At 36.8% G+C, this 15,686-nt stretch overlaps 1 protein-coding gene across 1 annotated transcript; it reads right to left on the bottom strand.

The window, feature by feature from the left end:
• Positions 1 to 3,599: 3,599 nt before the first annotated feature.
• LOC115949972 lies at positions 3,600 to 14,887 on the bottom strand. The gene is made up of 5 exons (XM_031067230.1): positions 14,824 to 14,887; positions 12,682 to 14,727; positions 11,981 to 12,528; positions 11,780 to 11,935; positions 3,600 to 3,857 (listed from the first exon to the last, which is right to left on the bottom strand). The coding sequence occupies exons 1-5, from the start codon at positions 14,885 to 14,887 to the stop codon at positions 3,600 to 3,602; spliced, it is 3,072 nt and encodes a 1,023-aa protein (XP_030923090.1).
• Positions 14,888 to 15,686: the final 799 nt, after the last annotated feature.

Here is a 15,686-nt window from a genome sequence, read left to right as displayed (position 1 = left end):
GTGGAACTGGTTGCTTCATCCCAAATTGACGGAAGACCTGCTCGGGATGATGCCCCTCAACTATCCAAAAGTAGATCAATGGCACCTTGGCCCTTCAAATATGCTGCCCAGCGATGCAATATGTAGGCAGGGAGCCCAACGTATGCGTGTACGGCTCCCATACAATCTGCATAAGTGGATTATGTTTGTGATAGTCAGACATCATACTAATTTAAGATTATGTTTGTGATATGTAATATGGAAAGCATAGAATTTCTTGCTTCTATTCGTACACAAAATCTTCAAGGATTATTGGGCAGAAAGTAAAATAACAACAACATTGTGTTCAAAATATTAACAAAATGAAGTCAATAAGCAATTAAAACAATGACTAGCATTCAGGCCCATGTGCATCGCGGTGTTGGTAATGTTAATGCCACTGTACAAAAAACAATTTACAGTTCAAACATTAAATTGCACAATGTGCAGTAAAAGATCTAGGTTGACCGAGATCCACATTCCAATTTCAACCCCATGTTCATATGCATAGCATTCAAAGCTAAGCGACACCATCAGAGACTAGGGTTTTTAGTTTTTTTTTTTTTTTTTTGGTTGGTTCTGTTATGGTTTTATGGTGAGATTTGAGTTTTGTTGTAATTGGTTTAAGTTAGCACTGAACTTTGAATGAGTTGAAACATGATGCGAGAATGAGCTTTTGGTATGAAATTTGCTGTGACAACATCTCTTATACTGAATCTAACCATGTTATTATGTATTTTACTGCCAAGAAGAGTACAAAACTTGAACCTTCTTTTGGATTGGTGGTTGTACTCCAATTTTGTTAACAATTTTACTGAATATTTTGTAAAAAAATATATTATTTTTGGTTAGGAATGCTTAGGGGTTTCAACTTAGAGTGAGTTCAAGGATGTGCAAATGCAAGAGCCAATGTGGGAAAGACAACTTGAACATATGCTAGGTACATGAAACTTTTCCTTATAATTTCAAAATTGCTTTTGTTTTTATTTTTTTCTTTTTCTTTTTTGTGCTCCCTATTTTTTTTTTTTTTTTTGATAAGTAACACAAAAACTTCATTAAGACTCCGCCCAAAGGCAAAAACATCAAGAAACCAAAGTACAATGATCAATCAACACAGGTAGGTTTAGAAAATGTCTTCTAGGATTCAATTTCCTGAAATTAGTAGTAGGTTATTCTACTAGAGTTCAAATTACCACTAATAGGTCTAATTGTTTTTAATATACTTGTGGGCTTTTAATTTTGACTTTCACAGTGTGTTCCACTCATAATTTGCATGTTCTAAATTGCAAAGAATGATGAGGTAGTGCAGCATTATGGCTGCATCAATAAGTGTTGCTACTGTAGTTAGTGTTGAAATACTCATTGACATACTGTAATAATTAATTAGTAGTTGGTAGCAAATATGAATGCCCATTGTATTGTACTAGGACTACGTTTGTAAAGTCTTAGGTTTCTTAGATGATTCACAAGTCACATTCTGTTGTAAATGCCTTACTAGCTTCTACCATGGTTAATTAGGTGTTTGTTTGGTCTTTCTTTTTTGCTGAATGGATGTTTGGTCAATGAATTATATTTCTTTCTCATGTATCATATAGTTTGTGGTACATGTTATGGATAAAGTTAGAGAGATATATAAGAAATACAACAATGTAACTGTTAGAACTTAGAAATACACATTAACAGCAACAAAGGAGGTTGAACATAGGAAACAAAACACATTTAATCCTACGCAACAAAAAACTAAATGAAATTATATTGAGTTCAAGCCTAAGACAGAGTTGGTAGTGTATGAAAATTGGGAAAGAAAAAGAGAAGATTTTGTGCGTGATTAGAATAATCTTCTAACTCATATTTAGTGTGCATTTGGGAAGTGCGTTTTGCGCTTCCCACGTCCATGTTTTGCGTATCTCTCTCTTTTTTCTTTTTTCTTTTTATTTTTTATTTTTTTAAGTTGTGATTGTTGACTTTTCTCTCGTGAACAGTACATGTGTGCACTATTCACGAGACCCACAAACTTCACTTTTCAACAATTTTTTCATTAAAAATGGGTCCCACGATCAGGGATGGAACTAGGATTCGAAGTCGAGGGGGGCAAATATAATTTTCTTGAGAGAGGCAAATATAATTTTTCATGGACTTATTTTCTAAAATCTTAAATATATATCTATTATTTAATATTTTAAAAAAATTTGGGGGGGGGGGGGGGCACAGCCCCCTTCTTCTTGAACATAGTTCCGTCCCTGCCCACGATACTATTCACACATTTGCAATTTATTTTTCTACAGTGTCTTCAGTTTTCAATTTTCAACTGTATCCAAACGGACCCTTAATAGCTTTCCCGTGCATAGCACGGGTTAACAACTAGTTAATATTAATCTTAAGTATTAAGCTTCTTAACATAACACTATAGTAGTATTCTGCATCAATACAACTCCTTAATCGGGGATAAGAGCCTTGAATCACCATAGTCAATTCCTTCCTTTTTTTCTTTTTTTTTGGTCTATTGTTAATATAGGTAATTTAGGGTGTAGGAGTAGAATTTAAAGGCAGCATTCATCAATACAAAACTTGATGACAATCAGCACCATGATTCAAATTAATCTAACAAAGCATCAATACCAAGCATAGATCCTAAATAAACCAGAAGGCTTCAAAAAAAAGCATAACCAACCTTGAAAGGAACCAATATTCTTAAATCAACTCATTCCTACAACAATCCACGAATTCAAACAAAAATAAAAATAAAAATGTGGTCATGCAATTGAGGGAAACGAAAATAAAAACCTCAAATTGAGGACGTAAATTAACCGAATACCTGCTCTGCCCGTAATGTAGCCAGCGACGTCTGGTACGCAGCAAGGACGTGTGTGGCATGCTTTGCGGTGATCTTTGGCCCGCTTCACCTAGCAAACATGGGGTTTTGACAAATGCTTGTTACTGAACTTTACATTTAACAAACTTTGCTTTTTATTTCACATCCATATACTAAGCATTGATAAGTTTCTTTTGTTTGTTAGTTTGACATATTTTTAATTATATCAAAGAGACAAATAAAATCTAATATACTATTACACATAAATAATTATTCCTAAGAGACATTTAGCTTGAATAATGAGAACTCAATGAACGTACCTAATGGCAAGGGGGCCTGAGTGCACTGGCGGTAGAGACGGCCTCGTAATAGGGCATATTCGTGGGAACCTTGAATAGGCCTATAGCTGCACCAACAAGAGTGCTCCTCCAATCTACATCGCATCCTTCTTCGATGCACTACAAAGTTGCCTGTAGAGCCAAGCCAATGCTGCACTACCCCAGTTGTATCATCTCGCATTGCTGGTTGGGTTGAAGAACTGTAGAGTTAATAGTAAGACTCGGTCCGCCAACTTGTCCATGAACAATAGGGCCCCCATCCATACAAGTAGGTGGTAGTAGGCATGTTGTTGCACGACTTCGTCACCAGTGTCCGCAGCTGGGGGAGTAGCAAACTGTGCATCAAGCCACTTGTATTTTATCCTCGCCCCAACAAAGGTAGACTTGTTCGAGTTTGGTATCACAGGTGGAGTTTCATGGCCCAACAAGTCTCAGCACACCACGTTCCATTGGTGGTCTGCCCTCCCAGTGACAGGCAACACATCCACCAGAATCCCCAGCATCACCTCTATATCTTGCAAGGTGATACCCATTTCTCTATGGGGTAAGTGGAACGTGTGCGTCTCCGAACGCCACCGCTCGACCAAGGCTGTGATTAAGGCATGGTCGACCTCTATATCAGGAACCTTGAATAGCTCGATTAAACTTGATGCATATATGTATTGCATGATACGTGGGTCTAGCCCACCCTGCAGTAATACACATTTACAGCGTCAAACCTTTATGATGCCAGGCACCTCTTGCACACAGACGAGCATTGTGTTAGGTAGTGTACATGAGGTAATTATAAAACGGACATGTATTAATAATACAACTACATACCACGTCAGCGGCATGCCTCTAAAGCGGAGTTGACCGATGATTTGACTACCGGGTCAACTGGGTCTGATCGTTGGGTCCAAGCTGCACTTTATCTAGTGCCTGCATATCTAACATGACAGTAAATAGATTGTTAGCAATTATCTGACAAGTAAACCACAATTAATATAAAATAAAAGCATGGATACATTAAGACATATTATGATCCCAACAAGATTGTCAACATCACTTCTTGCCCTTACTTAACATGCAACCCAAAAGCAATCAAATTAAAGCTTAAATAAATAAAATAAGAACTTGCCATAATTTTACATAAAAACACTTTTTCTTTTTCTATTATCTGTAATTGAAGTAAAAAAACAAACAAATGACTAATTAATGTGCTAGAAACTTGATTGATACCTATATGTTCAACATCTGAGCAATATTTAAATGTGATAGTTCTTTTTGGTTTATGATGTCTTTGAGAGTGATTTTAACAGGGAAAATATCAATTACAATTATTAGGAGCTATATATTAGGTTTCCAATTAAATTTAACCATGCAACACACAATATGTGATCTTCCCCTAAGGACATTTAAATTCAACTCTATGGCTTATGACCAATGCAGTGACATAGTAAATATAAATTGCAACAACTCAATGTTTAGGTATTCTGTTCTTAGAACTGTTCAATCAAACTTGGTCTTTTCAACAAAGTAACACTCTCTATAAGGTCATCCTTGACAACTCCCCATTTTATGTCCTATGCAATCGCCCGTTTACAATGGACCACTAAGATCCCTATAGCTACAGGTCATTTGGTCTCAAGTTCTCAACTTAATATCTAGAAACCTATACTAATTATTCTACATTTCTACTCACTAGATATGTAAGCATACCATGACTTAGTCAGCCCACTTCCCTACTTGTTAGGTCTATTTTCAACATTTTAGGAGTTAATTCTACTCAATTTCCTACTTGGTGAGTCGTTTTCAAATTTTAGGAGTTAGTTCTGGATCCATTTATATGAGTATGACTCTATCAGACTCCAAACTATACCTAGGTCCAGTATTAACTATAAGCAATAGTTAGGATTCTACATTAGACCATAAGGCTTAAATTTCATCAAATAAAAACCAAGTACAACAAAATCCAATGAAGTATACAAGATGTATACCCTAAGTTTCTAGTACAAACTACAAATTACAAATACTATGAGAACAGAAAGCTTTGGAGGTCTAGGCGCATTCAATGACATCCAATAATACAACAACCCTATTAATTGAAATTTAAGACTCTACATGGACAACTCTTGGCATTCAAAATATCCTTCTATTCCTCTCTCTCTCTCTCTCTCTCTCTCTCTCTCTCTCTCTCTCCATAAAAGGAACATAAAACAAGATGGTACAGAATTCCAAAACACTAACAAAAGTGTAAAAATTGTTTGGTGTTAGCAATAAAGAAAGCATACTTGAAAGATTAATCTTAATTTGTGGGAGAGCACACTAATGAATTAATACAAAAGCAATTCAATTAACATTAACAGAAACTAACAAAAAGGTACCAAACAAAAGGGTACCAAACAAAAGTAAAGTCATTGAGACATCTTATCACCAAATTGTCTTACTATTTTAAAAGAGATTTTCTCATTTGGTTCAAGATTCAAATGAATGATGGATGATTTGAGAACCAGCATTTAACAAAAAGATAAAAAGTATATGATTCACAGTCAACATAAAACAAATGAAAAAGCAAAGATAGATTGAAGTAACAATCAACATATTATAACTCACACATTCTTAGAGAGAATGAAAGACAAAGATAGATTAATCCCCCTCTGATAATCATAAAACAAATGAAAAACATTGAAGATTAATATAAACAATTGAAGATTAATAATCATAAAACAAAAGTTACAAACTTTGATGTGCATTTAGTCTCTATTTTCAATGTCAGTGCATAGATTAATATAAGAAACTTCACAAGATGAAAATCATGAAATTCATGTCATGGCTTGAACTCTAATGAAAGCAGCAATATATTCTCTATTTTCGATGTCAATGCATATACTCATACTGTTTGTAGCAAATAGAAACTCTACAATAAATGAAATCAGGAAACGATATCAACATGAAGTTCAATGTCCACACCTATCGCAGAAATGGAAAATCTTTATATAAATTATACTTTCATATATTAATAAATAAATTTTATTAATAAAACATGTTACTTCATGTTCATTTGTCTTATGATAAATAATGGTAATTTATTCAGTTTCTAATCAACAATGATTCCAACCGAGTCTTTAATCAGTTTGTATCTTCAAAAATACAGCTATTTTGCTCCTTCCACAATAGCCATTTGTTTTGGCAATATGAAACATAACTTTTTCATACAACCCATTTTCAAATAGTAAAAAATTTAACTAGCACTTATTATCATCTTTTCTTCCCTACGCAAAATCTGAACCTGCGTCATACCCATAAAACAAATGAAAAAAATTGAAGATTTTGGTAATGCGAGATCCCCCTTTGATAATCATCCATTTCCCACAAAACAAATGCAGCACAAAACAGTAATCAATGGCAGAGCAACGTACCTGTAATCAACGGCAGCAGGTATGGTGAGGGTTTGAAAAGGGTACAGTAGAGCACCAGGTTACTGGCAATGACAACTGATTGAAAAGGGTGAGGAAGACTGATGGAGGGTGGGGGAGAGTGAGGAAGCATGATCGTAGAGAGCGAGGGAGAGTGTATAGGGAAAGTGTAGAGGGAAAGTGATGGCAGAGAGCGAGGGAGAGTGAACAGGCGTTGTGATACGTTGGGTTTGAAAATGTAAAGCAAACTCGATTTTCTACTTACCAAGTTATGCGTTTATAAACAACCATTTTTTAATTGGAAAAGGCCACGCTTGCTTTGCCAGCGTGGCACAAAGCTGAAGCTAACTCGACTATAATATAATCGAGTTCTTCAATGAATCTTGACTTACGTATTATCGAGTTACAAGAGAAGGACATTTCCCTAATTAGTTTGGGAAAGAGGGCAGAATGCTACTTTTTTGTGCAAAAAAGGGTATTTGCCAATTTTTTCCGTTGATCACTTAGTAAGCCATGGCAAACTGGGTTTGATTCTCAGGTGGATACACCCATGTGAAACCAAAATTTCACGGTGGTCCTCAGGGACATCAGGCAATATTGCAACCACAAGAGGGTACTTAGTCTTGACCTTTCTCAGGCCTTTTGCTAAGCCAACCACACCTTTCACAGTCACTGTTACTAGCCAAAAATGTGACATAGGCCTTGCTAGGCATGCTAACAGGTTCGATGGTGACAGTGGTGGTGGTGATGCTAGGAGCCATTTGAAGTAGATTTTTGGAGAAAATGTGAATTGAAAAAAGGTTGTAGACTTTGGGATTGGGTTTGAAAAGGATTTAGAGTGTTTGGCTAGAGAGAAAAATGGTTTCTCTAGGAAAATTAGAAGAAGGGTCTAAGTTTAAGGTTTGAAAGAGTGTAGGACGGGAAATTTATGTTTGCTAGAGAAGAAAAGTTTGTACTCTGAATAGTTTTTTTTGTGATGAACTTGGAGTGTAGGGTGGGGGTGTTTATATAGAGCTTGGGGTGGATTTGATTATGGTAAAATATTGGGATTAATGGTAATTAATAAATAATTCCTGTGGGCATGGGAAAAAAATTAAGATAGATATGGCCCATATAGGTCCAATTGGCCCACTTTTGCCAACACAATTTAAATAGACCAGCACATGCCTCAAAACGACGACGTAGCTTAGAGTAATGGCTAATTCATTGTCTCTATCTCAAAATTTATGGTATGCGTTATTCAATCCCAAATAAATTGGATCCTTACGTGTGGCATCGATCTGACGGTTATAAAGAGGCCTCATGAATTGGGCGGTGCACAAAATGGGGGATAATAAAGTAGTAACTGATAGTAAATATATTTTAGTCAACTTTTCACGACATTTAAAACTTTAACTGATTTTTTTTATAATTACAAAAAGTAACATATTATGGTCTATTTCTTTGGTTGTTACATAAATTTCAGGATTTTTTGCACCCAATAGTTAATGCATATGGCGAAATTAGAGATTGCATAGTATTTGTGACGAGAATGGTGGATAATCTATAGGATAATCACATTTCCAATTTTAGCTTGCAATACTACAAAATCAATGCGGTTGATTTTTAGGGAAAATTTGATTTATGATAAGATTTCATATTAAATGAGATCTTGACAAGGTTTGGATTGAATGTTCCAAACTCAATTACCAATAGCTTTGTAATTTGATAATATTCTTTGTTCTCTCTATGTTTTAATTTAAAGGTGTAATCAATCGGTTTCAGTCGGTGAGAATGGCAATTTTTCAACCGAACCGAAATTGTCGATCTTGCCTTATTTGACTTTGACACCGAACCCTAGGGAAAGAACACTGACACCGAACAAACTACATTTTAGTCAATTCGATTAGGTTAGCTGTTGGTTTCTATTAATTTCTTATTAGCCAATTAGATCAAAGAAAAAAGAAAAATTCAAATCATGTATTTTCACTTTTTCAGCAAACAAACAACACAAAAATCAAACCAAATCAAACAGACAACTCACACTTTAACACAAAAGAACATACCCATGAGAGAGTTGATGAAGAACTTTAACAAAAAAGAGAATTAGAGATTCAAAAAAGAGGTGGAAAAAAAAAAGCAAGAACAATGAAGGCATGGAGCGGCAATGAGAAGCGGCATGATAATGAGAAGAAGAGAAAAGAGGGGCATGGAGCGGCATAAGTGCGTGACAGAGAGAAGAGAGAGGCATGGAACTCAGAGAAGAAAAGAAAGACTAAGTGGCAACTAAAGTAAAGTTTTAATTTAATGTATAAAATGACATAGGTCTGGTATGGTTCAAACCTAGGCCAAATATTGTTAGACGCTTGTCTTATCACTAAACTGGTGGTACTATCTTGAAATAGTTTGTACATAATATTTAATACATATCGATCAGTTTCAATTCAGATTTTTATTTTCTGAACTCGAAATCGAAACCCAAAATTTTTGGTTTTAAGAAATTGAAAACGAAATCAAACATTACTGAAACCAAACTGAAATTTTAGACTCCGTTCAAGCTGTTATCTTTTCATCAATATGGGACACCCTTAATTTTAGGTAAATTTCCTCATTTGAATCTTATCTTTCTATTTAGTTTCACTTATATTTTTTAACATTCTCATCAATCTATGGCATTTATTCTATGATAATTATATTTTATTATCAGACAAAGACACTAATTGCTTTTTTGTGTATGCAGTCTTTAAACCCATATTTTGTATTTGACAATAAAAGCGGCATGATAATGAGAAGAAGAGAAAAGAGAGGCATGGAGCGGCATGAGTGTGTGACAGAGAGAAGAGAGAGGCATGGAACTCAGAGAAGAAAAGAAAGACTAAGTGGCAACTAAAGTAACAAGTGAAGAGAGTATGGTTTTTTTGTTTTAATTTAATGTATAAAATGACATAGGTCTGGTATGGTTCAAACCTAGGCCAAATATTGTTAGACGCTTGTCTTATCACTAAACTGGTGGTACTATCTTGAAATAGTTTGTACATAGTAATATTTAATACATATTGATCAGTTTCAATTCAGATTTTTATTTTCTAAACTCGAAACCGAAACCCAAAATATTTGGTTTTAAGAAATTGAAAACGAAATCAAACATTACCGAAACCAAACTGAAATTTTAGACTCCGTTCAAGCTGTTATCTTTTCATCAATATGGGACACCCTTAATTTTAGGCAAATTTCCTCATTTGAATCTTATCTTTCTATTTAGTTTCACTTATATTTTTTAACATTCTCATCAATCTATGGCATTTGTTCTATGATAATTATATTTTATTATCAGACCAAGACAGTAATTGATTTTTTGTGTATGCAGTCTTTAAACCCATATTTTGTATTTGACAATAAAAGACTTTATCAGTTGAGCTAACTAAAGCCCATATTTTAATAAATACTTTTTTATCTTCATTTTTAATGCATGGAACACCATTCAAGTGTCTTTGTATTCAAAGAGACTGCATAAACTATTAAGTTTTTACCATCATCTAGTTCACAAATTGATTTTATGAAAATATACTAAGTATAATATTTGGTATCTATTGCATACACTCTACGTCTATATATAATCTATAATATATAATAATTCCCTTAAGAGATGGATCTATAATAATTCACTTCACATTGTTATTACCAGCTTTATTATGATAGAAAGCATTAGTCTCATCTTATAGTTGTTTCCTAATGAAGGGATTTAGGATGGTTTTAGGATATTTGCTATTTTGGGTTCTCCTTTATCTCCTTCACCCATCCACAGAGGGTTTCCATATCTATCTCAATGGATATTTCTAAACCATGAGATATAATGTTCTCTGCAAGTGTTATTTGAAATCTTAGTGGAAGACTCGATTGGTTATCTCATCTTCTCTTTTCTTTTAATAGTTTTGATTCCATAAGTAGTGACAATTGCCCTATGAAGACTTATTTTTACTATAACTCTGATCGATTCCCTTAACAAAGATATTGTCTTTGAGTCGCAAGCTCATTCTTCAACAAGCACGTGATCAGAGCCTTGGGCTCTTCCTACTACTTGGAGCTTACAGTTTCATGTTTATTTTACTCTCATCACCTTTCCCTCATAGTGGTAACTTACTATCAATTAGTCAGGAGTATTTAGCCTTACAAGGTAGTCCTTAGGTACATGTTAACAAAGACGGTTCAAGTAGAGAAGTGAGTCATTCAACATAAATAGTATTTGACCGGTTAGTCAAGTGCCCATTTGAAAATTTCATATTTGTTTGTTCTTGAAATTACACTAATCTAGGATCATCCTCGTCAATTCATCTTTCACTGTCTCACTTGTTCTTATTTAAACATTAATTTATAACTATTTGGTAATATAATTCTAATAAACTAAATAAATACAATTTCAAAAGCCAAGTCACAATTTTACAATATATGGTCAACACTAGTGAACAAATTTTATGTATGTTTAATTTTCACTAAGAGTTTAGTTATAAAATATACATCTTAACCATTAATCAAAAGCAATGGAAACAATGAAAATTGTGAATGCTTAAGATCCTTTTGAAAACCAATCCAAATTAGTCATTACTTTTATAAAAAAAATTTATAGTTTGTCTTTCCACTCGAACAAGTATTCTTGATTTCATCTATTTTGACTCATCTCCTACCGAATCAATCAAAGCCAGTAGTATTACATTGTTTTATAGTTGTGAAATTTATCATAATATTTGGTTTTTCATTAAAATTCATGATAGTCATTCATACCAATTCTTAAAAATTAGATTACTAGCATAATATATGGTAGTTTTAACCCCGTAGTGTGAAACTAAGACCTCATCTAAATGAAATCTTAAAACTACCAAAAAAAAAAAAAAAAAAAAAAAAAAAACCTTCATCTAAGAGCATCCACACCAGTACTTCAAAAATATTCTGTATATTTTACCATAAAAACCTACTTTTTCTGTTTTACACCATAATTTTTCCAAAACATTCACATCAGTTTATCTATTATACACTTTGATTTATTTAAATAATATTTTTTATTCTTTATTATTATTATTTTATTAATATCTATATCTTTCTTTAATGTACATCTCTTTCTTTCTTTTTTTTTTTTTTATGAGAAATACTGTAACTTTTATTTATGAAGAGGATAGGTACATAGCATCATGAAACACAAAAGATTCAATAAACTGTGGACATTCCTCTATCCAAGTTACAAAGTCATGAATACCCTTGGCACGGTGTGCTAAAGCATGTGCCGGTTTGTTCCCCTGCCTTCGCACGTGTTGAACTTGAAAGTGCCTAAAGTTAAGCAACTTTTGTTGAATGCTTTCCATGATGTCAACAATTGCAGCAAGTGGTGTGGTGGAGCCCTATAGAATAGTAAAAACTATGTTGGAATCAGTTTCAAAAATCACCTCACGTATGCCTATATCCCATGCAAACGAGACAGCCACGTCCAAGGCTTTTGCTTCTGCCTCCAAGGGACCCAAAGGTAGGTGCATGTGTTGACTCAGGGCGGCAATGACTGCTCCCTCATGGTCACGGATCACAGCACCGATGCCCACTGTTCCGAGGTCGTTGAAGAGAGCTACATCAGTGTTAATCTTGAACCATGGGTATGAGGGTGGGACCCAACGAGCATCTGATGGGCTTGTGAGTTGAGGGCGCTTGAAGTGGGCTGCCTGGAAGTCTTCAAGAGTGGTGCGAGCTTTGTGTAAGATTTCATTAGGGGACTGCCTTGGAGAACCATGTCGTGCTTTGTTTCGACTGTACCACATACACCATGCAATAGCGACGACAAGCTCAAGCACATCTTGGCTGACGTGTTGCATGAAAATGAGATACCATAGTAAGTCAATGAAGTCCCTGTAGTGTACACCGTTGTTGTCAAAGGAGATACCTGTGGCATCCCACACATCTCGGGCACATGTGCATGCCCAAAAGAGATGTCCGCTAGTTTCAGCTGCCACTCCACATGCATCACAGGTGGGATCATTCAGCACCTAGCGAGAGCATAGATTTGACTTGGTGGGGAGAATGTTACTACACGCTCTCCAAGCAAAGGTTTTCAACTTGTTCGGGACATTGAGGCTCCAAATTTTTCTCCAGAACTGACCCTGGTTTTTGGTGTGTGAGGCTCCCTCCATCGTCTTCAATGGAGTTAGAGATAAGGCAACTTTGTAAGCACTATTGACAGTGAAAGTACCCTTAGGTGTGTAAGCCCATATCATGCAGTCTTTTGTGCATCTATTGCTCCGTGGGATGCCGAGTATGGCTTGAGCATCATCAGGGAGGAAGACACTTTTGACCAGGTCGATCTTCCATTCTCCTGTGCCTTCATCAATAAGCTCCGAAACAGTTGCAGTAGCAGGCAGAGTGTTTTGAGGAGAGATAACTTGGAATGTAGAAGGTTTTGGGAGCCATTTATCCCTCCAAATCTGTATCGAAGTGCCATCACCCACCCGCCATCTATGTCCAGCTTTAACGACATCCTGAGTGGACATTATACTTCTCCAAGCATAGGAGGGTTTTTGTCCAAGTTTAGCATGAAGGAAATCATGGTTAGGGAAATAACGTGCCTTGAAAACACGGTGGAGTAGGGAATGTGTATTGGTTTGGAGGCGCCAGCCTTGTTTTGCCAAGAGAGCCTTGTTGAAAGCCTTGAGATCGCGAAACCCCAAGCCACCATCTTTTTTGGGCGTGCACATTTTATCCCAACTCAACCAAGCTATTTTGTTCCGACCTTCCTTTTGACCCCACCAAAAATTTCGGACCATACTTGTCATCTCATCACAGAGGGTGTCCGGAAGTTTAAAAACACTCATTGTATAGGTGGGGATGGCTTGTGCTACGGCTTTAATGAGTATTTCTTTCCCAGCTTGTGAGAGCAGCTTTTCCTTCCACCCCGAAAGCTTATTATCGAGTCTTTCCTTTAGCGCCCTAAAGGTATTTCTCTTTGAACGACCTACAAGGGAAGGTAATCCCAAGTAAGTTTCATGTTGCCTGATAATTTCAGCCCCAAAACGGTTTTTTATGTCCTCTTGAGTCTCAAGAGGTGTGTTCTGACTGAAGAATAAGGAAGTCTTTTCACGATTGAGTTGTTGACCCGTTGCATGTTCATAGGTCTCCAAGATTTGTTCCAAATGGGCACAATCATCACTAGTGGCTCGGCAAAATATTATGCTGTCATCTGCAAAAAAGAGGTGTGAGATCCGTGGGCCTCGTGGGCATGCAGCAACACCCTGGATAGCTCCATTCATAGTGGCTTGAGTGAGGAGAGCTGATAATCCTTTTGCACAAAACAAGAAAAGGAATGGGGAAATAGGGTCTCCTTGCCGCAAGCCTCTCGTGGGGGTAATGTGGCCATGAGGCTTACCATTGATCCTGATGGAATAAGTAACAGAGGTAACACAAAGCATTATGAGGTTCACCCATTTAGTGCTAAAGCCCATTTTCAACATTATATCATGAAGGCAGCCCCATTCCACTCTATCAAATGCCTTACTCATATCAAGTTTTAAAGCCATCTCCCCAACCCGTCCGCTTCTTTTTTGATTTAGATGGTGTATAGTTTCAAAAGCTACCAATACATTATCAGTAATAAGGCGAGTGGACATAAAAGCACTTTGGTTTTCACTGATGATATCCGGTAGGAAGCGTTTGAGTCTATTTGCAATAACTTTGGAGGCTAGTCTAGAGATAACATTGCTTAAGCTTATGGGCCTGTATTGTGTTATCTTTGTAGGATTTTTCACCTTCGGGATGAGAATAATATGAGTGTCATTAAATTTAGGGGGTATGACTCCCAAATTTAAAAAATCAAGGACAGCTTTTGTAACACACTCACCTGTTAGAGACCAGAAGTGTTGGTAGAAAAGTGGAGGCATACCATCAGGACCTGGAGATTTTTTGGGGTGCATCTGCTTCAATGCCTTGTGAACTTCATCCGCTTGGAAAGTCTGACAAAGGTACTCATTCATTTGGTTAGTGACCACAGGACGTATTGCTGCTGTTATGGGTGCTGTGTCAGTAGGGCCATTGGAACGAAAAATGGAGTTGAAATAGTCCAGAACAATACTTTCCACGGCTTGATCATCTTCTTGCCATACCCCATTTTGATCTGTGATACCTCTAATGAGGTTTCTGTCCTTGCGGTTCGATGCTTTTTGATGGAAAAAAGAAGTGTTTCAGTCGCCATCAGTGATCCATAGGTGCCTGGACCTCTGGTGCCACATTGTATTTTCAGCATCAAGCCAACAGTTCAGAGCTTTGCGGACCTCCTCAATGTGCTTATGATTTGGTCGGTGATGTTGCTCTAGCATTTGTAGTTCTTTTTCCAACCTAGAAATCTACCTTCCAACATGCCCAAATTCAGTTTTATTCCATGCAGATAAACGTGTTCGGCAACTGTCAAGGCAGTTTCTAATCTGGGCCCCATTTGGTTGGTAAAGTCCTTCCATCCAAGCATCTTCAACTATTTCAGCACAACGTGGGTCACGAAGCCACATTGCTTCAAAGCGGAAAGGTGGCCTGGGGCGTTTGTAGCGGGGCTTAGTAGATGGCATACTAACAACAATCATGGAATGGTCCGAGGTGGACATGGAGAGATGTTGGACCAATGCTCCGGGAAACTTTGATTTCCATGCAGCAGTAGCAAGCGCCCTGTCTAGGCGTATGCGAATGCGACCTTCAGTGGGGTGGTTTCGTGACCATGTAAATGGAGAGCCACGATAACCTAGATCCAGGAAGCCACAGTGTGAGATTGCCATGCGAAAATGGTCCATCTGCCTGGCTGGTCGTAGGCGTCCTCTGCCTTTTCCGCTTGGCTGAGTATCTCATTGTAGTCTCCTACACATAGCCACGGTAGAGTATTTGAACGCCCAAGGGATTCTAGTAATGCCCACGTCTCTTCCCGTTTGCTTGTATCGGGGTAACCATAGAATCTGGTCAATCTCCACTTTGCACCTGTTGAATCACAAACTATATGGGCGTCAATATACCAACGGGAAAAATTTTTGACATGTACCTGAGTGCCCGGTTTCCATAATAGCGCTAAGCCACCACTGGAACCGTCATTAGAAACCACCAAGCCTTGGTTATATTTCCAGTTTTGCTTCATGT

Source organism: Quercus lobata, chromosome 6 (assembly GCF_001633185.2).
Source record: "Quercus lobata isolate SW786 chromosome 6, ValleyOak3.0 Primary Assembly, whole genome shotgun sequence".
In the NCBI taxonomy this organism is placed as follows: domain Eukaryota; kingdom Viridiplantae; phylum Streptophyta; class Magnoliopsida; order Fagales; family Fagaceae; genus Quercus; species Quercus lobata.
Note: the sequence above shows the minus strand (reverse complement) of the source record. Positions and strands in the feature narration are given on the sequence as shown.